General features: G+C 44.3%; 1 protein-coding gene across 1 annotated transcript; it reads right to left on the bottom strand.

Annotated features, from left to right (window-relative positions):
* Positions 1 to 1,173: 1,173 nt before the first annotated feature.
* LOC100136685 (proline-serine-threonine phosphatase-interacting protein 2) lies at positions 1,174 to 23,900 on the bottom strand. Its single transcript, XM_036936982.2, has 15 exons — positions 23,686 to 23,900; positions 22,642 to 22,742; positions 21,519 to 21,593; positions 15,570 to 15,604; positions 15,294 to 15,400; positions 14,830 to 14,892; positions 7,961 to 8,059; positions 7,359 to 7,404; positions 7,144 to 7,223; positions 6,833 to 6,931; positions 6,543 to 6,639; positions 2,446 to 2,530; positions 2,225 to 2,259; positions 1,997 to 2,064; positions 1,174 to 1,881 (listed from the first exon to the last, which is right to left on the bottom strand). The coding sequence occupies exons 1-14, from the start codon at positions 23,716 to 23,718 to the stop codon at positions 2,012 to 2,014; spliced, it is 1,008 nt and encodes a 335-aa protein (XP_036792877.1). The 5' UTR covers positions 23,719 to 23,900; the 3' UTR covers positions 1,174 to 1,881; positions 1,997 to 2,011.
* Between the last annotated feature and the right edge of the window lie 1,694 nt (positions 23,901 to 25,594).

The following is a 25,594-nucleotide window of genomic DNA, read 5'->3' as shown; positions in this document are numbered from 1 at the left end:
TTTAACTTTGTACACAGTGTGTGTTATCATAGTGTGTGTGTTTTCATAGTGTGGTATTGATCTACAGTTTGATTTCCTGAATAGACCAAAAGGCCTCCAGGTTATATAGTATATCTCTGCTGTCCATAGCTACTTCCCTGATCTCTGTCTGACAAACACACCAATATGAACATGGACTTACCTCACACAGTGACTGGTCTCTCTTGATGAATACGCTATATATACACAAAAGTATGAAGTATGATTTTGGAATTAAATGTTAGATGAGCAGCTGTCCACATACTTTTGGTCATGTAGTGTAGATTTTATTTTATCTTAATGAGATTACCAAGTTGAATAAAGGAGACATTCAAAAACATGGAGGTGACCCCAGCATGACCTTCACCCCTGAGTGACAGGGGAGAAGTTAAGAAAGAATCATTGTGTCGTTTTAACCACCAGCTAACGTTTTGAACAGTAGAGTGTTGAGAAACATTATTGTGTGAGTTCCAATTTCCGTTGATTCTATAATCACTGTTTTGTCAGGCCTCGCAAAACAAAAAGGCCCAAATATAGACATACTTGGTATACTGCAATTCACTCTTAGGACTTATTTAATTTAATTATTTAGATATCTTTCTGAGATCTGACTCAATATGAATCTCCACAGCTACGTGTCGTGGGATGATTTCAATTACATACTCCTCGTCTCCTTCACAAAAACCCATTGGATGAGAAAGCCAGAGGTTCCGCTCTTTGACCTTCTTCTCTAATGGGTTTTGAGGAGACGAAGACGCGAGAGGAGTATGCAATTGAGATCTTTCCCCTGCCACACTAAGCAGAAACAGGAAGAGATCTTCACTTTAAAAGAGCAAAATACCCATCTCAATGAGCTTGCCAGACAAGCTGAACACTTTGCGTCCATATTGGGTGTAAGTACAACACCCATTCTATCAACCAATAGATTGCACAAGATTTGCTTATATTATTAGTGTGTCAGGTTCCTGTGCACCCCCACTCATTTGTTCCTCAATTGTATTGTATGGGGGAAAAAGACAATAGAAGACCTGGAATAGGAAGTGAGTTTTTACAAGAAAGTCTGTCAGTGTTCCATAACATCATTTACGAGTGTGTTTGACCTCTCCATGATGACAATTGTCACTTACAGAATATTCTCAATCAGGGAATGCTTAATACAACCTTAAACTGCCCTTTATTCAATTTTCTTATCAAGATCTGTGTGCAATCATCAACTAGAAACTAGCCTGAGTAACACAATGTAGTGTTCAAGTACAGACCAATCAGATTATTATCGACCACAACAGGAAACAACTAGGTTCTACAAAGGTACAGAATAATGTGTTAATTAAGTGACTGACAAACATATTTATTGTTCAACAACAAATACTTAAATTATTAAAGTTATTTTGCCCTTATCACACAACTTTAAAACATTTAGATCATGTACCTGTATTGTTGTAATATTCATGTTATTAATCAACAAATAAAAGTAACCCTCTTAGATTGAAAAGTTGCAAAATGCTTTGGAATGTCTGCTGTCCCAAATGTTAATAACTTATAAAGGGATTACTTTTATTTTTGCTTTAATTAAATTTCCTGGTTTAGACTGTAGAAAACTAAGTATATTCATACATTCTGGAACCTATTTACATATATTGAGCAATGAAACATCATCTTACTGTTTATAACACAGCTATAAAGCCACAATGGTGACACAATCAAACATGCTCTACTAACGTCAGCATTGCTCCTATTTAGGTAGTTGGTTTGTCAGGTGTCACTGTTGAATGACCACGAAGTCACAGAGTCCACTCTTCATATCCATCAATCCCTACTCAGCCATCTGTGTAAATCCACCAGACAGTCAATATCCATGGAAAACTGGAAACAAAGAGTTAAGAAACAAATAAACCCATGGTTTTAGTCAGGCTCAAACTTATTGTGATAACAATAGTCATTTGACTAAAGCTGTAATACTGAAGAATAAAGTACTTACCACTGAATATATGTTCTAGTATTGTAGAGCACTGTAGCCTGGATCTACAGTTGAGTAGATCACATCACCTACAGCAGAGGAATTCAAAGCACAAATAAAACAGACAAACAGTGGCTTGTCATTAAAAAGGAAATAAAATAACAGTTTATCAATATATTAAATGATGGATCAAATCTGACAACTGTCATAATATCTATCTGTATATCTCTGGAGTTTTTTAACATGTACCTTCGGTATTGTCTGGGTTAGGCAATGGTCCTCTCCTGATTTTCACAAAACAGACCAAATAGAAATCAACATGACATGATGAGAATTATGAAAAACATGATTTTTGTGGTAAGGTGAAGATCCTCATCTGCTGTGTGGGTCATTCCTCTCTCAGGGTGAAACAATATTCAGCAACTCTTGGTTTGCTTGAAAAATAATTTTATTGATAAAACCTCTCTCACCTAGTGATAGGAGGAGCCGTTCTGGAGGATGGTGGTCCTGCGGGGACCCTCTGACCACTGTAGAAGTTCTCATACAGAACAGGAGCTGAGGAGTGAGGACAGAGCAGGCCAGGGGGTGAGGATAGAGCAAACCAGGGGGTGAGGACAGAGCAGACCAGAGGGTGAGGACAGAGCAGGCCAGGGATTGAGGGTTGAGGACAGAGCAGGCCAGGGGTTGAGGACAGAACAAGCCAGGGGGTGAGGTTTGAGGACAGAACAGGCCAGGGGGTGAGGGATGAGGACAGAGCAAGCCAGGGGGTGAGGGTTGAGGACAGAACAGGCCAGGGGGTAAGGCTGAGGACAGAGCAGGGCCAGGGGGTGAGGACAGAGCAGGCCAGGGGAAGAAGGGTGAGGACAGAGCAGAGGATGAGGGGTGAGGACAGAGCAGGCCACGGTGTGAGGTCAGAGCAGGCCAGGGTGTGAGGGGTGAGGACAGAGCAGGCCAGGGGGTGAGGACAGAGCAGGCCAGGGTGTGAGGGGTGAGGACAGAGCAGGCCAGGGAGTGAGGACAGAGCAGGCCAGGGTGTGAGGGGTGAGGACAGAGCAGGCCAGGGAGTGAGGGGTGAGGGATGAGGACAGAGCAGACCAGGGGGTGAGGACAGAGCAGGCCAGGGAGTGAGGACAGAACAGGCCAGGGGGTGAGGACAGAACAGGCCAGAGGGTGAGGACAGAGCAGGCCAGTGAATGAGGACAGAGCAGGCCAGGAGGTGAGGGTTGAGGACAGAGCAGGCCAGGGGATGAGGGGTGAGGACAGAGCAGGCCAGGGGGTGAGGACAGAGCAGCCCAGGGGGTGAGGGGTGAGGACAGAGCAGGCCAGGACGTGAGGGGTGAGGACAGAGAAGGCAAGGGGGCGAAAAGTGAGGGAAGAGGACAGAGCAGGGGATGAGGGGTGAGGACAGAGCAGGCCAGGGGGTGAGGGTTGAGGACAGAGCAGGCCAGGAATGAGGGGTGAGGACAGAGCAGGGGATGAGGGGTGAGGACAGAGCAGGCAAGGGGGTGAGAGGTGAGGGATGAGGACAGAGCAGGGGATGAGGGGTGAGGACAGAGCAGGCCAGGGGGTGAGGAAAGAGCAGGCCAGGGGGTGAGGGTTGAGGACAGAGCAGGCCAGGAATGAGGGGTGAGGACAGAGCAGGCCAGGTGTGAGGACAGCGCAGGGGATGAGGGGTGAGGACAGAGCAGGCCAGGGGGTGAGGACCGCGCAGGGGATGAGGGGTGAGGAAAGAGCAGGCCAGGGGGTGAGGACAGCGCAGGGGATGAGGGGTGAGGACAGAGCAGACCAGGGGTGAGGGTTGAGGACAGCGCAGGCCTGAGGGTGAGGGGTGAGGACAGAGCAGGCCAGGGGGTGAGGGGTGAGGACAAAGCAGGGGATGAGGGGTGAGGACAGAGCAGGACTGGGGGTAAGGGATGAAGACAGAGCAGGCCAGGGGGTGAGGACAGAGCAGACCAGAGGGTGAGGACAGAGCAGGCCAGGGAGTGAGGACAGAGCAGGCCAGGGAGTGAGGACAGAGCAGGCCAGTGAGTGAGGACAGAGATGGCCAGGAGGTGAGGGGTGAGGACCGAGCAGGCCAGGGGATGAGGACAGAGCAGGCCAGGACATGAGCGGTGAGGACAGAGCAGGCAAGGGGTGAGAGGTGAGGGATGAGGACAGAGCAGGCCAGGGGGTGAGGACAGAGCAGACCAGGGGGTGAGGACAGAGCAGGCCAGGAATGAGGGGTGAGGACAGAGCAGGCCAGGGGGTGAGGATAGAGCAAACCAGGGGGTGAGGACAGAGCAGACCAGGGGGTGAGGACAGAGCAGGCCAGGGGGTGAGGACAGAGCAGGCCAGGGGGTGAGGACAGAGCAGGCCAGTGAGTGAGGACAGAGATGGCCAGGAGGTGAGGGGTGAGGACCGAGCAGGCCAGGGGATGAGGACAGAGCAGGCCAGGACATGAGCGGTGAGGACAGAGCAGGCAAGGGGTGAGAGGTGAGGGATGAGGACAGAGCAGGGGATGATGGGTGAGGACAGAGCAGGCAAGGGGTGAGAGGTGAGGGATGAGGACAGAGCAGGGGATGAGGGATGAGGACAGAGCAGGCCAGGGGGTGAGGACAGAGCAGGCCAGGGGGTGAGGGTTGAGGACAGAGCAGGCAAGGGGGTGAGAGGTAAGGGATGAGGACAGAGCAGGGGTGAGGACAAAGCAGGCGATGAGGTGTGAGGACAGAGCAGGCCAGGGTGTGAGCGGTGAGGACAAAGCAGGCCAGGGAGTGAGAGGTGAGGGATGAGGACAGAGCAGGCCAGGGGGTGAGGACAGAGCAGGGGATGAGGGTTGAGGACAGAGCAGGCTAGGGGGTGAGGACAGAGCAGGACAGGGAGTGAGGGGTGAGGACAAAGCAGGCCAGAGAGTGAGGGGTGAGGGATGGGGACAGAGCAGGCCAGGGGGTTAGGACAGAGCAGACCAGGGGGTGAGGACAGAGCAGACCAGGGGTGAGGGTTGAGGACAGCGCAGGGGATGAGGGGTGAGGACAAAGCAGGGGATGAGGGGTGAGGACAGAGCAGGCAAGGGGGTGAGAGGTGAGGGATGAGGACATAGCAGGGGTGAGGACAAAGCAGGGGATGAGGGGTGAGGACAGAGCAGGCCAGGGTGTGAGGGGTGAGGACAAAGCAGGCCAGGGAGTGAGGGGTGAGGACAAAGCAGGCCTGGGAGTGAGAGGTGAGGGATGAGGACAGAGCAGGCCAGGGGGTGAGGACAGAGCAGGGGATGAGGGTTGAGGACAGAGCAGGCCAGGGGGTGAGGACAGAGCAGGCCAGGGAGTGAGGGGTGAGGACAGAGCAGGCCAGGGGGTGAGGGGTAAGGGGTGAGGACAAAGCAGGGTGTGAGGGGTGAGGACAGAGCAGGCCAGGGGGTGAGGGGTGAGGACAGAGCAGGCCAGGGGTTGAGGGGTGAGGACAGAGCAGGCAAGGGGGTGAGAGGTGAGACATGAGGACAAAGCAGGGGTGAGGACAAAGCAGGGTGTGAGGGGTGAGGACAGAGCAGGCCAGGGGGTGAGGGGTGAGGACAGAGCAGGCCAGGGGATGAGGGGTGAGGACAGAGCAGGCAAGGGGGTGAGAGGTTAGGGATGAGGACAGAGCAGAGGATGAGGGGTGAGGACAGAGCAGGCCTGGGGTTGAGGGGTGAGGACAGAGCAGGGGATGAGGGGTGAGGACATAGCAAGCAAGGGGGTGAGAGGTGAGGGATGTGGACAGAGCAGGGGATGAGGGGTGAGGACAGAGCAGGCCTGGGGTTGAGGGGTGAGGACAGAGCAGGGGATGAGGGGTGAGGACAGAGCAAGCAAGGGGGTGAGAGGTGAGGGATGTGAACAGAACAGGGGATGAGGGGTGAGGACAGAGCAGGCCTGGGGTTGAGGGATGTGGACAGAGCAGGGGATGAGGGGTGAGGACAGAGCAGGCCTGGGGTTGAGGGATGTGGACAGAGCAGGGGATGAGGGGTGTGGACAGAGAAGGCCAGGGGTTGAGGGGTGAGGACAGAGCAGGGGGTGAGGGGTGAGGACAGAGCAGGCCGGGGAGTGAGGACAGAGCAGGCCAGGGGTGAGGGTTGAGAACAGAGCAGGCCAGGGGGTCAGGACAAAGCAGGCCAGGGGAGGAGGACAGAGCAGGGGGTAAGGGGTAAGGATTGAGCAGGCCATGAAGTGAGAGGTGAGGGGTGAGGACAGGGCAGGGGATGAGGGGTGAAGACAGAGCAGGACAGGGCATGAGGACAGAGCAGGCCAGAGAGTGAGGGGTGAGAACAGAGTAGGCCAGGGAGTGTAGGGTGAGAATAGAGCAGGCCAGTGGGTGGGGACAGAGCAGGCCAAGGAGTGATGGGTGAGGACAGAGCAGGCCAGGGGGTGAGGACAGTACAACTAGAATACGCAACTAGACTGTCAGGGAGGGGGACCCGGACAAAACAAAATTAGGACAACATTTATGCCATCAAGGATGACACTAAAAAGTCAGTCTGATTTTCATTGTGGTCCTTAGAGGACCTATAATGTATTGTATGTGTCTGTTGTCAAAGGTGATCTGTGAAGAGTGAGAACTGTACCAGGCGGTTTGTCCCCAGTCCGTCTGAGGTTCACAAAGTGTTCTATATCCTCCTGTATGTCACACTGTTCAAGAGACTTCCTCACTTCCTCATGAAGCTGAACCCATAGACACAGACAGAAACACACAGGCGGGCAAGATAGAAACACAAAGCAATACGGATGGTCACTTACAGCCACAATCCTTCATTTGCTATATTCTTAGAGAATCAATGGGTATCATTAATACAAATGCAATACCAGTAAGTAATATTGCAGATTGCACATTGATGAGTCCCTAGAAGCACTTTACCTCATCGCTAGTGACACACTGCTGGGAGAGCTGGTTGAGGTGAGTCCATACCATGTTCCTTAGAGTATTGATCCTCTCCACTTCCTGCTTCTCAAATACCTGGATGTAACATAGCACTATATTATATATACCAGTAATACAACCTATAGCTGACAAACAAATAACTGGATGTAAATTATATATACCAATTCTACAACATATAGCTAAGAAACAAATACCTGGATGTAGTCAAACTGTTACACATACTACATCAGTAATACAGTATGTAACTAACAAAGAAACTAAATATCATCATGCTTTCTGGCCCTTACCTCACATGCTTTAATGTATTCTTTCTGCCAGTCCTCCCTGGTTTTTCCCAGCACAGACACGTTGTGCATGTATAGCCTGTCTGGGATTCAAATCAGAGAATACATCTTGGGAGACCATAGTATAGAGGCACATTTTTGATTATCTTTAGACTAAATGGTGGTTTTCCTGTTGATGGTTGCTAAGAGACCAAAGGAGAATATGTTGTCATTGTTACCAGCTTCTTCAGCATTCTGCTTTGCTTGCTGTGTTTTTGTCAATAGCTGAAAGATGAAGAAGGAAAAAAAATCACTGATTCTGTACTTTATTCAACTCTTTCTTGTGTTCAGGTATTTCTTTCAATGCAATGCTGCATATAGGAGTGAAAGCACATGTCTGATTGGTAAATGTCCTCTCAATAAACAGGGTACAAACTAGGTAGCCTTGTTCTTTTTGTGGTCAGTGTAGGCCTAATTTTTGTGGTCTGATTCCTGTGCTCAAAATAGGTATGCTATTTCCTTCAGAAAGATTCCCATGGCTCACTCACATTATTTATTGTCACTAGTGCTTTCTGTTTCTTTTTGATGTATCTTTTTTGAATCAACAAACACAGTGAATAAGTGATTGATGAGGAGATAAAAGAGATGGTCATAGAATGGAAAGTGTTGCTGTCTGGTTCTGAACCCATGGCTGCAGGGGCAATGTGTGGTCCGGGGGCAGCTGCACTACCACTAGTAGTGCAGCTGTGCACCCCCCCCCCCCCCCCCCCCCAGCCGCCTGCCCCCCGCCCCCTGCCCCCTGCCCCCTGCCCAACCCCCCACAGTCTCTCAGAATACTCACCTTTTCCTGCTGCTTGACATTGCTGGTGCTGGCGTTTCGGTTCATGTTCTGTTCTGCTTCCTCTTTGTCTCGACACTTCTGCTCATATGTCTTCTTTGTCTGTGGATAACGACATGGACAGGAAGGGGGGTGGGGGGGGGGTGATGGTAGGAAATAACTGATAATATAGTTTACTGACTCTACTAGACTCTATACTGTCTTCACTTAACATAAAAGTCTCTAAATGAAACACGAAGCCCATGCATTTGAATTCAACTACCACAACCTGCATGTTTCAACACTCTGAGGTCATTCCACTGTGTATAAAATGCCTGATGTTTCAGTAGCAGTTGGCATGGCAATGTGGCACAACATGCACAGCCCTAACAGTACCACTTTGTCTGACCAATGAAAAACGGCAGGCATTTAGGATCAAAATCAAATCAGGAAAAGAATTTAGAAAGAGACAGAGTTAGAGTGCTGATCTAGAATTAGGTCCCCTCTGTGCAATATCGTCTCTTCCGGGACCAGGCCCAAACCCCCGTAATTCGTAAGAAGAGGAGATGCCGCTATAGGGGTCGGCGAGCCAGATGCCTGGCGAGACTGCGTCGGCGAGTGGATAATCCTCCTCTACCCTCCGTTATACTGGTGAACGTGCAACTACTAGAGAATGAACTGGATGAGCTCCGTTCGAGAATATCTTATCAATGGGACATTAAAAACTGTAATATTAGTGGCTGAACAAGGACATGGATAATATACAGTTAGCTGGGTTTTCCATAAATCGGCAAGACAGAACAGCAGCCTCCGGGAAGATCAGGGGGGTGGGTCTGTGTCTCTTTCTTAACAACAGCTGGTGCACGATCTCTAATATTAAAGAAGTCTGTAGCTTTTGCTCGCCTTAGTTAGAGTACCTCGTGATAATCGGTAGACCACACTATTTACCAAGAGAGTTCTCATCTATATTCTTTGTAGCTGTCTATTTACCACCACAAACCAATGCTTTAACGCTGAAAACTGAAATCCGTTTTACCTAATTTCTACCAGCATATCAAATGTGCAACTAGGGGAAAGAAAACTCTAGATCATCTTTACAGCTCTCCATTGAGAAAATCTGACCACAACTCTATCTTCCTGATTCCTTCCTACAAGCAAAAACTCAAAACAGGAGGCATCAGTGCCCGCACTCAACCAGTGTTCAATTACAGAAGTGGTCCGATGAAGCGGATGCTAGGCTACAGGACTGTTTCGCTAGCACAGTCTGGAATATGTTCTGGGATTCATCCGATGGCATTTAGCAGTATACCACATCAGTCACCGGCTTCATTAATAAGTGCATCGACGACGTCGTCCCCATAGTGACGGTACGTTCATATCCCAACCAGAAGCCATGGATTACAGGCAACATTCGCACTGAATTAAAGGCTAGAGGTCCCGCTTTCAAGGAGCGGGACAGTAATCCAGACGCTTATAAGAAACCCTGCTACGCCCTACGACGAACCATCAAACAGGCAAAGCGTTAATAGAGGACTAAGATCGAATCCTACTATGTTCATCGGATGTGGCAGGGCTTGCAAACTATCACAGATTACAAAGGGAAACTCAGCCGCGATCTGCCCAGTGATGGGAGCCTAACAGATGAGCTAAATTCGTTCTATGCTCGCTTTGAGGCAAGCAACACTGAACCATGCACGAGAATACCAGCTGTTCCAGACGACTGTATGGTCACGCTCTCCGTAGCCATTTTTTAGTAAGACCCTTAAACAGGTTAACATTCACAAGGCCACAGGGTCAGAAAGATTACCATATACTCAAAGCATGCGCAGACCAGCTGGCAACTGATATTTTTAACCTCTCCTTGATCTAGTCTGTAATACCTACATGTTTCAAGCAGACCACCATAGTCCCTGTGCCGAAGAATGCCAAGGTAACCTGCCTAAATGACTATAGCCCCGTAGAACTCACATCTGTAGTGATGAAATGCTTTGAAAAGGCTGATCATGGCTCACATCAACACCATCATCCCAGAAACTCTGGACCAACTCCAATTTGCATACCGCCTCAACAGATCCACACATGACACAATCTCTACTGCACTACACACTGCCCTTTCCCACCTGATCAAAATGAACACCTAAGTGAGAATGCTGTTCATTGACTACAGCTCAGCGTTCAACACCACAGTGCCCTCCAAGCTCATTACTAAGCTAAGGACCATGGGACTGAACACCTCTGCAACTGGATTCTGGACTTCCTGAGGGGCCACCCCCAGGTGGTGAGGGTAGGCAATAACACATCCGCTATGCTGACCCTCAACAAAGGGGTCATTCACGGGTGCGTGCTTAGTCCCCTCCTGTCCTCCCTGTTCACCCATGACTGCGTGTCCATGCACAACTCTCACACCATCATTAACTTATTGACGCTACCCATGCCTTAAGCGGGATAATTGTCATCAGCAACCGCTGAATAGCATAGCGCCTCAGTCAAATAATATTACTAAAAATATTTATATTCATGAAATCACAAGTGCAATATTGCAAAACACAGCTTAGCCTTTTGTTAATCCACCTGTCGTCTCAGATTTTGAAATTATGCGTTTTAGCGAAAGCAATCCAAGCGTTTGTGTAAGTTTATCGATCGCATGACAAAACATTAAGTACACTTAGCATCAGGTAGCTTGGTCACGAAAATCAGAAAAGCAATCAAATTAATCGTTTACCTTTGATGATCTTCGGATGTTTTCACTCACGAGACTCCCAGTTACACAACAAATGTTCCTTTTGTTCCATAAAGATTATTTTTATATCCAAAATACCTCTGTTTGTTTGGCGCATTATGTTCAGAAATCGACAGGAATGAGCGGTCATGACAACGCAGACAAATTCCAAATAATATCCGTAATGTCCACAGAAACATGTCAAACTTTTTTTATAATCAATCCTCAGGTTGTTTTTAAAACATATAATCGATTATATATCAACCGCAAATGTCTTTCACAGTAGGAGAGGGAAAAACAATAGCTGTCCAAATTCTGTTGCGTGAGCAAAACTCATGTGACCACTTGACGCGATGTTATCGTTCTGGCTAATTTTTCAAAATAAAAGCCTGAAACTATGTCTGAAGACTGTTGACACCTTGAGGAAGCGATAGGAAAAGGAATCTGGTTGATATCCCTTTAAATGGAGCAATGGGAGGCTATGGAACATGGAGTTTTCAAAATAGAAGCCACTTCCTGGTTTGATTTTTTTCAGGGTTTCGCCTGCAATATCAGTTCTGTTATACTCACATACAATATTTTGACAGTTTTGAAAACTTTAGAGTGTTTTCTATCTTAATCTGTCAATTATATGCATATTCTAGCATCTGGTCCTGAGAAATAGGCCATTTACTTTGGGAACGTTATTTTTCCAATCATAAAAATAGTGCCCCCTAGATTCAAGAGGTTAAGTTTGCCGACGACGGCGTTAGGCCTGATCCACAACAACGAGACAGCCTATAGGGAGGAGGTCAGAGACCTGATAGTGTGGTGCCAGGACAACAACATCTCCCTCAACGTGAGCAAGACAAAGGAGCTGATCGTGGACTAAAGGAAAGGTAGGGCCAAGCACGCTCACATTCACATCAGCGGGGCTGCAGTGGAGAAGGTCGAGAGCTTCAAGTTCCTTGGTGTCCACATCAATAAGGACCTATGTTTGTCCAAGCAGAACAACACAGTCGTGACGACAATGCCTATTCCCCCTCAGGAGGCTGAAAATATTTGGCATGGGTCCTCAGATCCTAAAAAGGTTCTACAGCTGCACCATCGAGAGCATCCTGCTGGTTGCATCACCACTTGGTACGGCAACTGCTTGGCATCTGACCGCAAGGCGTACATTCCTGGGGTCGAGCTCCCTGCCATCCAGGACCTCTAAACCAGGCGGTGCCAGAGGAAGGCCCTAAAACTGGTCAAACACACCAGCCACCCAAGTCCTAGACTGTTCTCTCTGCTATCACATGGCAAGTGGTACAGGAACGGCAAGTCAAACCAATTGAGATGGTTTGGGAAAAAGCAGCCAACACGTGCTCAGACTTTGGAAAAGCATTCCCGGGTGAAGTTGGTTGAGAGAATGCCAAGAGTGTTCAAAGCTGTCATCAAAACAAAGGGTGGCTACTTTGAAGAATCTCAGATCTCAAATATATTCTGATTTGTTTAACACTTTTTTGGTTACTACATGATTCCATGTGTTATTTAATAGTGTTGATGTCATAACTATCATTCTACAATGTAGAAAATAGTAAATAAAGAAAGAAAAACCCTTGAATGAGTACAGTGCTTTGCAAAAGTATTCACCCCCTTGGCGTTTTTCCTATTTTCATTCATTACAACCTGTAATTTAAATGGATTTCATGTAATGGACATACAAAACAACATCCAAATTGGTAAAGTGAAAATAAAGTGAAAAATAAAGTGAAAAAAATAAAAAATGAAAATGAAAAGTGGTGCGTGCATATGTATTCACCCCCTTTGCTATGAAGCCCCTAAAAAAGATGACCTTCATAAGATACATAATTAGTTAAATAAAGTCCACCTGTGTGCAATCCAAGTGTCACATGATCTGTCACATGATCTCAGTATATATACACACACCTGTTCTGAAAGGCCCAAGAGTCTGCAACACCACTAAGGAAGGGTCACCACTAAGGAAGGGTCACCACCAAGCAAGCGGCACAATGAAGACCAAGGAGCTCTCCAAACAGGTCAGGGACAAAGTTGTGGAGAAGTATAGATCAGGGTTGGGTTATAAAAAAATATCAGAAACTTTGAACATCCCACAGAGCACCATTAAATCCATTATTAAATAATGGATAGAATATGGCACCACAAAAAACCTGCCAAGAGAAGGCCAGCCCACCAAAACTCACAGACCAGGCAAGGAGGACATTAATCAGAGAGGCAACAAAGAGACCAAAGATAACCCTGAAGGGGCTGCAAATCTCCACATCGGAGATTGGAGTATCTGTCTATAGGACCACTTTAATCCGTACACGCCACAGAGCCGGGCTTTACGGAAGAGTAGCCAGAAAAAAGCCATTGCTAAAATAAAAAAAATAAGCAAACACGTTTGGTGTTCACCAAAAGGCATGTGGGAGACTCCCCAAACATATGGAAGAAGGTACTCTGGTCAGATGAGACTAAAATTGAGCTCTTTGGCCATTAAAGAAAACGCAATGTCTGGCGCAAACCCAACACTTCTCATCAGCCGGAGAACATGGTGGCAGCATCATGCTGTGGGGATGTTTTTCATTGGCAGGGATTGGGAAACTGGTCAGAATTGAAGGAATGATGGATGGCGCTAAATACAGGGAAATTCTTGAGGGAAACCTGTTTCAGTCTTCCAGAGATTTGATACTGGGACGGAGGTTCACCTTCCAGCAGGACAGTGACATTAAGCATACTGCTAAAGCAACACTCGAGTGGTTTAAGGGGAAACATTTAAATGTCTTGGAATGGCCTAGTCAAAGCCCAGACCTCAATCCAATTGAGAATCTGTGGTATGACTTAAAGATTGCTGTACACCAGCGGAACCCATCCAACTTGGAGCTGGAGCAGTTTTGCCTTGAAGAATGGGCAAAAATCCCAGTGGCTAGATGTGCCAAGCTTATAGAGACATACCCCAAGAGACTTGCAGCTGTAATTGTTGAAAAAAGTGGCTCTACAAAGTACAGACTTTGGGGGGGTGAATAGTTATGCACACTCAAGTTCTGTTTTTTTTGTCTTATTTCTTGTTTGTTTCACACACAAAAAAAATGTGCACCTTCAAAGTGGTAGGCATGTTGTTTAAATCAAATTATACAAACTCCCCAAAAATCAGGACAATTTTAATTCCAGGTTGCAATTAAAATTGCCTCAACTACCCCGTACCCCAGCACATTTTTATTTTGTTACTATTTTTCCTTTAGATTATTTAGCAAATACTATTTTTATTACTCTGCATTGTTGGTTAAGGGCTTGTAAGTAAGCATTTCACTGTAAGGTCTACACATATTGTATTCTGTAAATCTGATTTGATCTCATTCATCATAATCTAAAATGTGAATACGGGCCCAGGACTGACTCCAGCGCTCTCTGAGTGGAACTGCACAAAGCACAACTTGTGTTTACTAGTAACCTTTGCCCTGTAGCCCTGCAGGATAGAAGGGGATAATAAGGAACACAGAAGGAAAATTTGTTTTTATAGCTATTGTTATTCCCAGAACCCAATATAGTTGTAGGACCTTAATTTGATCACTCTTCTGTTGCTGAGATTTTTCCTGCACCCAAGGAAATGCAGATGACCTTCATGATTTACATACATTCACTGAAAACCCATACTAACACACGGTTATATTAACAGTACTGCACTTTTCATGAAGACTACTTTTAGCCAGCTGAAAGCCGAACCACCGATCAAGCAACATTATGTGGCTGCAGGATTATTTTGCTGTGACAATAGAGGTCAAATTAAGATCCTTCATTTGTATGGAACAGACTTTATTGTCATAAGGTTTTACAAACCAAATGTAGTCTAAATAGACCATACTAGAAAAGGGACCTGCTCAGTGACCTGCTCTTTGTAGGCTACATAATATGTATGTAATTCACAGTAACTTCCCATTTAATTGAGGTGCCCCAGTACATATAATGAAACTCTCCATTTATTTGAGAGGTTCCTCCATTCTTCACTCCCCATGGCTGTTGATGAACTTCCCTCTTCTCAGATTAAGTATTACAAGACTGCTTCATGTTTTGGTAGCATGATGCCTGAAACCAGACATGCCTTTAGAGAACAGATGATCAATTCAGGATTACTTAATTCAGGGATGATAACTGCTGGTTTGACAAAAAAAAATTGGAAAGTTCTCCAGTTTACCTCCATGGTTTTCTTGAACTGCGTGGCCCTCTGTTTGTGTAGGGCATCCATCTGTTGTTCTACCTGTGAAGAAAAGGTGTCAAATATATTATATTAAAGCAAAGAACATAGAGATGATATATCCATGATTTGCACCACGATAAATATCACATCTGTGCGGGGCGATTAGGATTAAGATCACAAGGTCCAACTGAAATCTGACTTCTCATCCCGTCCCGAAAGACACACAGAGGTTTCAGGTTTCCGTCAGACATGTTATTCAAACTGGCAACCCTCTGGTTGGTGGCTCGCCTCGCTAAATAAGTTGATATAAGCGGTTGATAAGCAATTATTCACTATAACTGCATTCACTATTAAGCAAAGTGCACTGTTTTAGCAACGTATAAGGTCTATTAGTAATTAAAGGTCGTATTAATTCCTACATTTGTGTCATTTTTTAAGTAATTGGTTGGTTTCTAATGTACCTTTTTTCTTGTCTCTTTCTGTCTCTCTCTGAAGTCTTCCAGTTTTTTTGCCTCGTCCCGCATTGTTTGTGCCAGTTGTAGGTGTGATAAACTCACATGTTCAGTTTCTATGTTGTAAAGGAGGGTTTAGTAAAGAGAGTGTTAGTAAATTACATGAACACACACACACACACACACACACACTCGAACTCACTCACTCACACATGGAAATAGAAAGAATTGAGCTTAGTCATCAACATACATCAGAAACATTTGTTGTGACAGCAGAACACTTACGCAGTTTGAACATGTCCAGCGATCTCTTCAGTGTGCTAAATAATAAAACAAACAAACACCAGCTTTATGAAAAGTAATGCATGCAGTACAACCTATGCTGTTAAAATGTAAGTGTTTTGTAACACTACAACTAGTGTCAACTGAGCTGCTGTAACAGTATAACTTTAGACAGTCCCCTCGCCCATACCCGGGCACGAACCAGGGACCCTATGCACACATCAACAACAGTCATAAAGCTCGTTACCCATCGCTCCACAAAAGCCGCGGCCCTTGCCGAGCAAGGGGAACCACTACTTCAAGGTCTCAGAGCAAGTGACGTCACCGATTGAAACGCTATTTAGCACGCACCACCGCTAACTAGCTAGCCGTTTCACAACCTTTGCTAGAGTGTTGAAATATATCATTCTGATATTTTCCGAAACATGACATGGTGTGTTGTAACACCACATAATCAAGAGTTGTGCAACACATTGCCAGAGATTGGGAGCGCTACAGGGAAATGATAAAAACACTATTTTGTTGTTTCGAGTCCTGTTTAGTGCAGAAATAGATTCCTTCTCTTTTGGTGCTGTTTCCTCCCTCTAAAGCTCCTAAACACTAATGATGGTGTTTTTACATCCTTTCTAGTGCAGAATGCATTCCCTGCTCTTATACGGTATGTGTTGATAAAGAATGTCAAATGTAGAGTATTATTCACAAACAAAGAACACCAGAAAATATAGTTTTGTGAAAATACAAAAACTAATAAGATTGTCTAGGATAATAATTAATACAAGCACAATGAATCATATGTACAAGCTTCAAATGCTTTATATTTTCTTTGCAAATGATCCAATGACAAAACATTAACAGGTCTTTCACATTTTTATATTGATAAAGTAAAACAGTTCCAAGATCTCTAAGGTATTTATAATATTCATATTCTTCAAAATCAAGGGACAATTACATTATATTCAGATATGTTCATATATATTGTATTCAGATAGATTGAATCACAGTACACTTGAGTTAGATGATATGATTAACAGTTGACAGTTCAGTTGGCATTAATCTGTGATCCTTGTCTTGATTGGTTGTGATTAGGATTGACCAACCGGTGGGAAACGTACGCACATACATATGTATGTATGTATGTATGTATGTATGTATGTATGTATGTATGTATGTACGTATGTATGTATATATGTATGTATGTATATATGTATGTATGTATATATGTATGTATGTATTATGTATGTACGTATGTATGTTTGTAGGTACGTACAGTACCAGTCAAAAGTTTAGACACACCTACTTATTCAAGGGTTTTTCTTTATTTTATACTATTTTCTACATTGTAGAATAATAGTGAAGACATCAAAACTATGAAATAACACATATGGAATCATGTAGTAACCAAAAAAAGTGTGAAACAAATCTAAATATATTTTATATTTCAGATTCTTCAAAGAAGCCACCCTTTGCCTTTTTTTTCTCCTTTATTTAACTAGGCAAGTCAGTGAAGAACAAATTCGTATTTTCAATGACGGCCTCGGAACAGTGGGTTAACTGCCTGTTCAGGGGCAGAACGACAGATTTGTACCTTGTCAACTTGCAACCTTCCGGTTAGTCCAACACTCTAACCACTAGGCTACGCTGCCATCTTGATGACAGCTTTGCACACTCTTGGCATTCTCTCAACCAGCCGCATGAGGTAGTCACCTGGAATGCATTTCAATTAACAGGTGTGCCTTCTAAAAAGTTAATTTGTGGAATTTCTTTCCTTCTTATTGCTTTTGAGCCAATCAGTTGCGTTATGACAAGGTAGGGTTGGTATACAAAAGAGAGCCCAATTTGGTAAAAAACCATGTCCATGTTATGGCAACAGCAGCTCAAATAAGCAAAGAGAAATGTCAGTCTGTCATTACTTTAAGACATGAAGGTCAGTCAATCGGAAAATGTCAAGAACTTTGAAAGTTTCTTTAAGTGCAGTCGCAAAAACCATCAAGTGATATGATGAAACTGGCTCTCGTGAGGATCGCCACAGGAAAGGAACACCCAGAGTTACCTCTGCTGCAGAGGATACGTTCATTAGAGTTACCAGCCTCAGAAATTACAGCCCAAATAAATGTAACAGACACATCTCAACATCAACTATTCAGAGGAGACCGCGTGAATCAGGCCTTCATGGTCAAATTTCTGTAAAGAAACCACTACTAAAGGACACCAATAATAATAATAAGAGACTTGCTTGGGCCAAGAAACACAAGCAATGGACATTATACGGCTGGTGGAAATCTGTCCTTCGTTTGATTAGTCAAAATTTGCGATTTTTGGTTCCAACCGCCATGTCTTTGTGAGACGCAGAGTAGGTGAATGGATGATCTCCACATGTGTGGTTCCCACCGGGAAGCATGGAGGAGGAGGTGTGATGATGCTTTGCTGGTGACACTGTTGGTGATTTATTTAGAATTCAAGGCACACTTATCCAGCATGGCTACCACAGCATTCTGCAGCGATACGCCATCTCATCTGGCCTCCACAATCACCCGACCTCAACCCAATTGAGATGGTTCCTCTGTCCAATGTCTGTGTCATTTTGCCCATCTTAATCTTTTCTTTTTATTGGCTGAGATATGGCTTCTTCTTTGCAACTCTGCCTAGCAGGCCAGCATCTCGGAGTCGCCTCTTCACTGTTGACATTGAGACTGGTGTTTTGCGGGTTTAATGAACATTTGCTTTTCTTTCAAAAACAGGGACATTTCTAAGTGACACCAAACTTTTGAACAGTATGCATGTATGTATGTATGTATGTATGTATGTATGCATGTATGTATGTCTGTATGTATTGTTTTCTGCAGGGAGACAGAGAAACCACATATCAAGCAATAATTACATATGAAGTACATGAATGCATAATTAGTTATTAACTGCTATAAATATAAATAAATTGCAATATGAATATTCAATAATTAAACATATAAATAGCAATATATGCAAATGCATGTATAAGAATAAAAAGTATGCAAATATAGCAACAAGATAATATGAATGTCAAAAGTGGGATGCAATAACATGTGGCATGGTGAGCCTTAGGCTATAGACAAAGCTCACAAAGGTAATAGACAAACAAGCCAGTGGCATGTGTCAATGAACTACATGTAGCATTAAGAAAACCAGGGTTTATTCATTACATCCTGCAGCGGAAGCGGTTTACAGTTTAAGAACCAAACAGAAGCAAACAGAACAGGGAGGAAACTACCTTCAAAAGAAACAATTGTTTTCGTGCTAAATAAATTCAGTTTGGAGTAAACATAAAATCATGAACACAACCAGTCATGATGTTTTCATCTTATTGTCAAACAAATCACTTCAAACAGTAGGCTACCTTTGCGCGGTCATCCAAAAATAATTCCAGCATCCAAACAGTGCACCCACCAACGTTTCTTAAATTCGCAAGAGGTTGAAACTATCTCACCGGAGAAAGCATCCGAGCGGTGGAATAAAGGTGGAATTACACAAAAATATTCTTCATAGGCCCTATTCAAACTTGATAGAAGTTTAAGTATTCAGCAAGATGTTTTAAATTAAGTCCATGTTCTTTTGACTTAAGTCCATGTAAAGTCCACTCATCTCAAGTATGAATTGGGCCCATGTGCTTAGTGTTACAAGGCTGGTTCCGTTAAACCATTGAGTCCTGAAGACTGTCTGAGTGGAGTAAGGCAGTGTCTTGACAAACAGGAAACCCAGGTTCAAATCCACCTTGTCACACAAATACCAGTGATGAAGGCCCACTTTATACATGTTACCTCTGCTATAGGTAGCCCTAAACATTTAGATTGTAACATAATGTATAATATCACAATGGGCCAGGCTCTAGGAAAAGTATTGCATGCCCATGTCACACCCTGATCTGTTTCACCTGTCTTGTGCTTGTCTCCACCCCCCTCCAGGTGTCGGCCATTTCCCCTGTGCATTTATACCCGTGTTTTCTGTTTGTCTGTTGCTAGTTTGTCTTGTCTCGTCAAGCCTACCAGCGTGTTTTCCCCTATTCCTGTTCTCTCTAGTCCCTGGTTTCTAGTTCTTCTGGTTCCAACCCTTTCTGCCTGTCCTGACCCCGAGCCTGCCTGCCGCCCTGTACCTATCAGCCTCAGACCTGATTACGAACCTCTGCCTGCCCTGACCCCGAGCCTGCCTGCCGTCCTGTACCTATCAGACTCAGACCTGGTTACGAACCTCTGACCCCGAGCCTGCCTGCCGTCCTGTACCTATCAGACTCAGACCTGGTTATGAACCTCTGACCCCGAGCCTGCCTGCCGCCCTGTACCTATCAGCCTCAGACCTGGTTACAAACCTCTGCCTGCCCTGACCCCGAGCCTGCCTGCCGTCCTGTACCTATCAGCCTCAGACCTGGTTACGAACCTCTGCCTGCCCTGACCCCGAGCCTGCCTGCCGTCCTGTACCTATCAGACTCAGACCTGGTTACGAACCTCTGCCTGTCCTGACCCCGAGCCTGCCTGCCGTCCTATACCTATCAGCCTCAGACCTGCTTACGAACCTCTGCCTGTCCTTGACCTGCCTCCTGTGGTTTTAATAAACTACTCTGTATATTGATTCTCCTGTGTCTGCATCTGAGTTATATCCTGAGTTGTATAAGCCCAGTGTTTTCTTAAAAATGTTAAGATATTTCATAAAGTTGTGGAACATTTGACAGCTCTGTCTGAATGTGCAAAAGAGCCTACAATAAGTTTTAAAATATTGATTGAAAATGATAATCGATCAATATTTAGGGTAACTATTTGCATTTCTAAACCATTTGATTGTATGAGAGACACAGTCCACAAAAAAATATTGTTGTGTTTATGGTGCCTTTTACATGCATTGAGAAGTGCTTTCACGACACTCTCTTAAAAACACCAATCCTCAGATTGAAGAACCACTTTGGGCATTTCAGAATACTTCAATTCTGTTTTAAAACCCTTTCAGTGTATCTTAGCACCTTCATTGGGTTTACATTAAAACCCCTCCAAACACCAGACCTCATCTTTGGTACATTACTTTTCAGGGTTTCATTAGACAATGGTGTTTTTAGTCTTTCTGATTTAATAGTAAATCAGTAAATGTAACCAGCATGAGCTGTTTGATGAATCAAAATGATGATCATACTGAAACAGGATGGGCACTCAAGCCACTGACAGAATCCTTCGCAACAAGAAAAAAGGCTCAAAAGCAATTCAATCTAACAACAGTAACGCACTAATAGCACTAATGCCTTAATGCATACTTGTACCTCTATGTATAGTGCTGCATGGGCCATTGAACCACTGCAGATACCATCTTTCTACATGCGAAACAAAAAGGTTTTGTCAACGTCAGACAGTGCTATCAGTGGCTAGATTCACAGCATTCTAGTGTGCCATCTGAAGGCTGTGTACCAGACAATATCAACAACTCTATATATGTTTGTATTTCCTTGTCTTGCTTGAGACAGAATGGCACCCAGGCAATCAGAAGGCTATTAAATATGTGATGGCTTTCAACAAAGTCCATCAGGGGTACTGGCCATCTGGTATTTTGGGCAAATGATAGATGGGCTGGTCAATTTGTTTCCTAGTGGGCCAGTCAATTTGTTGCCTAGTGGGCCTGTCTATCTTGGGTTTTTGATCTCAAAATTATCATTATCTGGCTAAAAAGGGGGGCCTCAAGTAAAAAAATGGTACTGTGGGGGCCTCAAGGGGAAAAAACAAATAGGCAGGTGTGAGGGCCTCAAGGAAAGCATTTTACAGGTGGGTTAGAAATGCCAAGGCCGATTTTTGGTCCTAGTCCGCACCTGAAGCCCATTACAAGGGTATCTACCTTCAATAGCAGGGCTTTCAAATACTTTTTGTATACATTCTTACAGTCCCTGACTGATGACAAGCAATGTCTACTCAAGAATGAATAACATCAGCAACTGGAATATTTACTTACTTCATCTCATTGTGCCCACACACCTTCTTGGAGAGACCCAGTAGCTCTTTGGCATACTTCTCCTCTATGGATGCTCTGAAAGATAACCAAACACATCTCTTCATATGTGCATTTAACAAGGTATACAGTTAACAAACATTAGCTACAGTATGTGCATGAGAGAACATTAGGCAATAACATGAGGATCTGCACCACAATGCACCACAGAGGGGAAGTCCACAGTGTCCATGAGATTTAAAAAAAAGATAACTTCAAAATGGCATTCAATTTCTTTATCTTAGAGGAACTAACACATGCAAAATCACACTTTCAATATAACAGTGTAATTATGGAGTTGTTTCCTTGTGCATGACTGATTGCAGTCTGTATTGTGCTTGGATTAATCATTAAACAGTACAGTCCAGAGAGGAGGGAGCAAACAAAAAATTCAAAAGTATTAAACATAATAATGATTCATAATAAGAAGTTTGATCAAGTATGCTGTAGCAGTTGGTTAGGAATTTAGATTGGTGGGAAAAATCTCCACATTCAAAATCGTGAGGTGTATACACAGTAAATATGAAGTTGGACAAGAGCTAAAGACAAATATGTAAACTATAGTCTACATACTGTATTAAATTAACACTGACACCATTCTAGACCATTGGATAATAGTGTCATTTCTGTCCAAAATGAGGAAATAGCAGATAAAACAGATGAACCACTCGCTTTTACTGTAAGTGCACACTCAGTGACACCAGAAACAGGAAACACAGCAGCAGTGTTTGTTGAACACCAACAACCATTCACAGTACACTTTGCCCAGATATAGAAGGATTCATCTTTCTGCGCCCACATGATCTAAAGCATGGTGGAAAATAAATTATGACTGACTTTCTTACTTCTGTATCGTGGAACGAAGCCCTTGTGCCCTTTGAAAAGGTCAGTCCACAACAAAACATTACTGCTATTCAGTTAAAATAAACACAGAAACAACAACAACAACATGGCAGCAGAACCTGTGGGTGCTGTCACCTAGACAGAATAACAGCATCCATACTGTTGTTTCAGAGCATATTCTCTGTAGTAGTCTGAGGATTCAATTAATGGTTTCTATTCGATGATATCTCCCATGGTTTCTCACCTGGCTTTCATGAAGTCTTCTATCTCCTTGCATGTCCTCTTACCATCATTGAGATGCTGGATGATACAGTCATAACCCCCGGTACTGGTCAGCTCCCCATTCTGGCAACATTGGGGAAGATGGAATAACAGTAAGTAATCAAATCATAGCACACCATGGAGGGTCTCTCACACCCTCCCAGTATTGGTCTATCAATATCCTATACTCCTCGCTGCATTGCCTTCTAACAGTCTATCAATATCCTATACTCCTCGCTGCATTGCCTTTTCACAGTCTATCAATATCCTATACTCCTCGCTGCATTGCCTTCTAACAGTCTATCAATATCCTATACTCCTCGCTGCATTGCCTTTTCACAGTCTATCAATATCCTATACTCCTCGCTGCATTGCCTATTAACAGTCTATCAAAACGGAAACAACTCATTACAACATTACTGACAGAGAGAAGACCCCCAAGGGCTAAAACCAAAATCATCCAGAACGTAAAAGCTTCTCAATGGGCTTTAGCACACAATACATCAGACTACGGAAACAATAAAGCTAACAGCAATGAAGCAACATAAGTATTTCGTGAGCATGAATAAATATGTGTTTGGGATGATAAACTGCAGTTGAAGTGCCCTGTAATGTATGTCTGCATGAGATAATGACATATAATCATTTTAACCACGTGATTAAAAGAGGTCTACAGTAGGCCTACACTGCAGGGGTAGGTATACTCCTGAGCCCTGCCAATCTGATTGCCATCTGCACATATTACATACAAGGTGTTCAAAAGGACCAGAACTACACTCCTGGGTTAGAGACGTGCTAATAAAACAGCCAGTCCATGCGGTGTGTAATATTCTGAATAAATTCAATGACCTAACAAACATCACTAGACTTGTTAAATAGATAATTGTGCATGCTCCTTCAGTTGTTTACAACTTGGTAATACTTCGAAATCTGATTTCGATCTCTAAAGACAAATAGTTCTGCAAGCACAGTTAATGAGGGTTCAGCTCAGATGACACACAACGCAAATACAAACATTTGCACCTACCCAAAAGTAATCCTTAAAGTGAAGTTCTCTCATTGTAGACAAGAATAACGGCAGTATAACTCTTGTAATTCCGCTGTTTTTTGCGATGTTAATACTGTGGTAGTGACTGATGGACTTCCCATTGGATTGTTGCGTTTATGACTCCGCTCATATCTCAATGGAGCACTAAATATGCTTTGCTGGGTCCTAACGACCGACGAAATGCAGCAAGAGAGAGAGAGATTTGTACATTGTTACAACACTGTATACATATATATATATATATATATATATATATATATATATATATATATATATATATATATATATATATATATATATATATATATATATATAATGTGACATTTGTAATGTCTTTATTGTTTTGAAACTTATGTATGTGCAATGTTTATTGTAAATGTTTATTGTTTGTTTCACTTTTGTATATTATCTTCCTCACTTGCTTTGGCAATGTTAACACGTTTTCCATCCCAATAAAGCCCCTTGAATTGAATTGAGAGAGCGCAAGAACGAGAGCGAGAGAGCGCAAGAGAGAGCGCAAGAGCGAGAGAGAGGGGCCACTTGGTGGTCACAAGCGGGAACAGCAAGAGAGAAGAAATGATATCTTTGAATCTATTGGCTCTTGGTTCCTCTTTTATCTGTATTTATGCCCTTCTCCTGTAAATATGCTTTTATTGGTGAAATCAGGTTATATCTGGAGAACAGTTAAAAATCATCATTGGCAAGCTGATCACGTGGATTGGGATATGTTCCGCATTGCGTCCAACAACAACATTGACGAATACGCTGATTCGGTGAGCGAGTTCATTAGGAAGTGCATCTGCGATGTCATACCCACAGCAACTATTAAAACATTTCCAAACCAGAAACCGTGGATTGATGGCAGCATTCGCACGGAACTGAAAGCTCGAACCACTGCTTTACCCAGGGCAAGGTGACCGGAAACATGACCGAATACAAACAGTGTAACTATTCCCTCCGCAAGGCAATCAAACAAGCTTAGTGTCAGTATAGAGACAAAGTAAAGTCGCAATTTAACGGCTCAGACACAAGAGGTATGTGGCAGGGTCTACAGTCAATCACGGATTACAAAAAGAAAACCAGCCCAGTTACGGACCAGGATGTCTTGCTCCCAGACAGACTAAATAACATCTTTGCTCGCTTTGAGGACAGTACAGTGCCACTGACATGGCCCGCTACCAAAACATGCGGATTCTCCTTCACTGCAGCCGAAGTGAGTAAAACATTTAAACGTGTTAACCCTCGCAAGGCTGCAGGCCCAGACAGCATCACCAGCCGCGTCCTTAGAGCATGCGCAGACCAGCTGGCTGGTGTGTTTACGGACATGTTCAATCAATCCTTATCCCAGTCTGCTGTTCCCACATGCTTCAAGAGGGCCACCATTGTTCCTGTTCCCAAGAACGCTAAGGTAACTGAGCTAAACGACTACCGCCCCGTAGCACTCACTTTCGTCATCATGAAGTGCTTTGAGAGACTAGTCAAGGACCATATCACCTCCACCCTACCTGACACCCTAGACCCACTCCAATTTGCTTAATGCCCCAATAGGTCCACAGACGACGCAATCACAACCATACTGCACACTGCCCTAACCCATCTGGACAAGAGGAATACCTATGTGAGAATACTGTTCATCGGCTACAGCTCAGCATTTAACACCATAGTACCCTCCAAACTCGTCATCAAGCTCGAGACCCTGGGTCTCGACCCCGCCCTGTGCAACTGGGTACTGGACTTCCTGACAGGCCGCCCCCAGGTGGTGAGGATAGGTAACAACATCTCCACCCCGCTGATCCTCAACACTGGGGCCCCACAAGGGTGCACTCTGAGCCCTCTCCTGTACTCCCTGTTCACCCACGACTGCGTGGCCATGCACGCCTCCAACTCA

The sequence above is a fragment of the Oncorhynchus mykiss genome, chromosome 12, assembly GCF_057628025.1.
Source record: "Oncorhynchus mykiss isolate SJ-2025 chromosome 12, ASM5762802v1, whole genome shotgun sequence".
NCBI lineage: Eukaryota > Metazoa > Chordata > Actinopteri > Salmoniformes > Salmonidae > Oncorhynchus > Oncorhynchus mykiss.
Note: the sequence above shows the minus strand (reverse complement) of the source record. Positions and strands in the feature narration are given on the sequence as shown.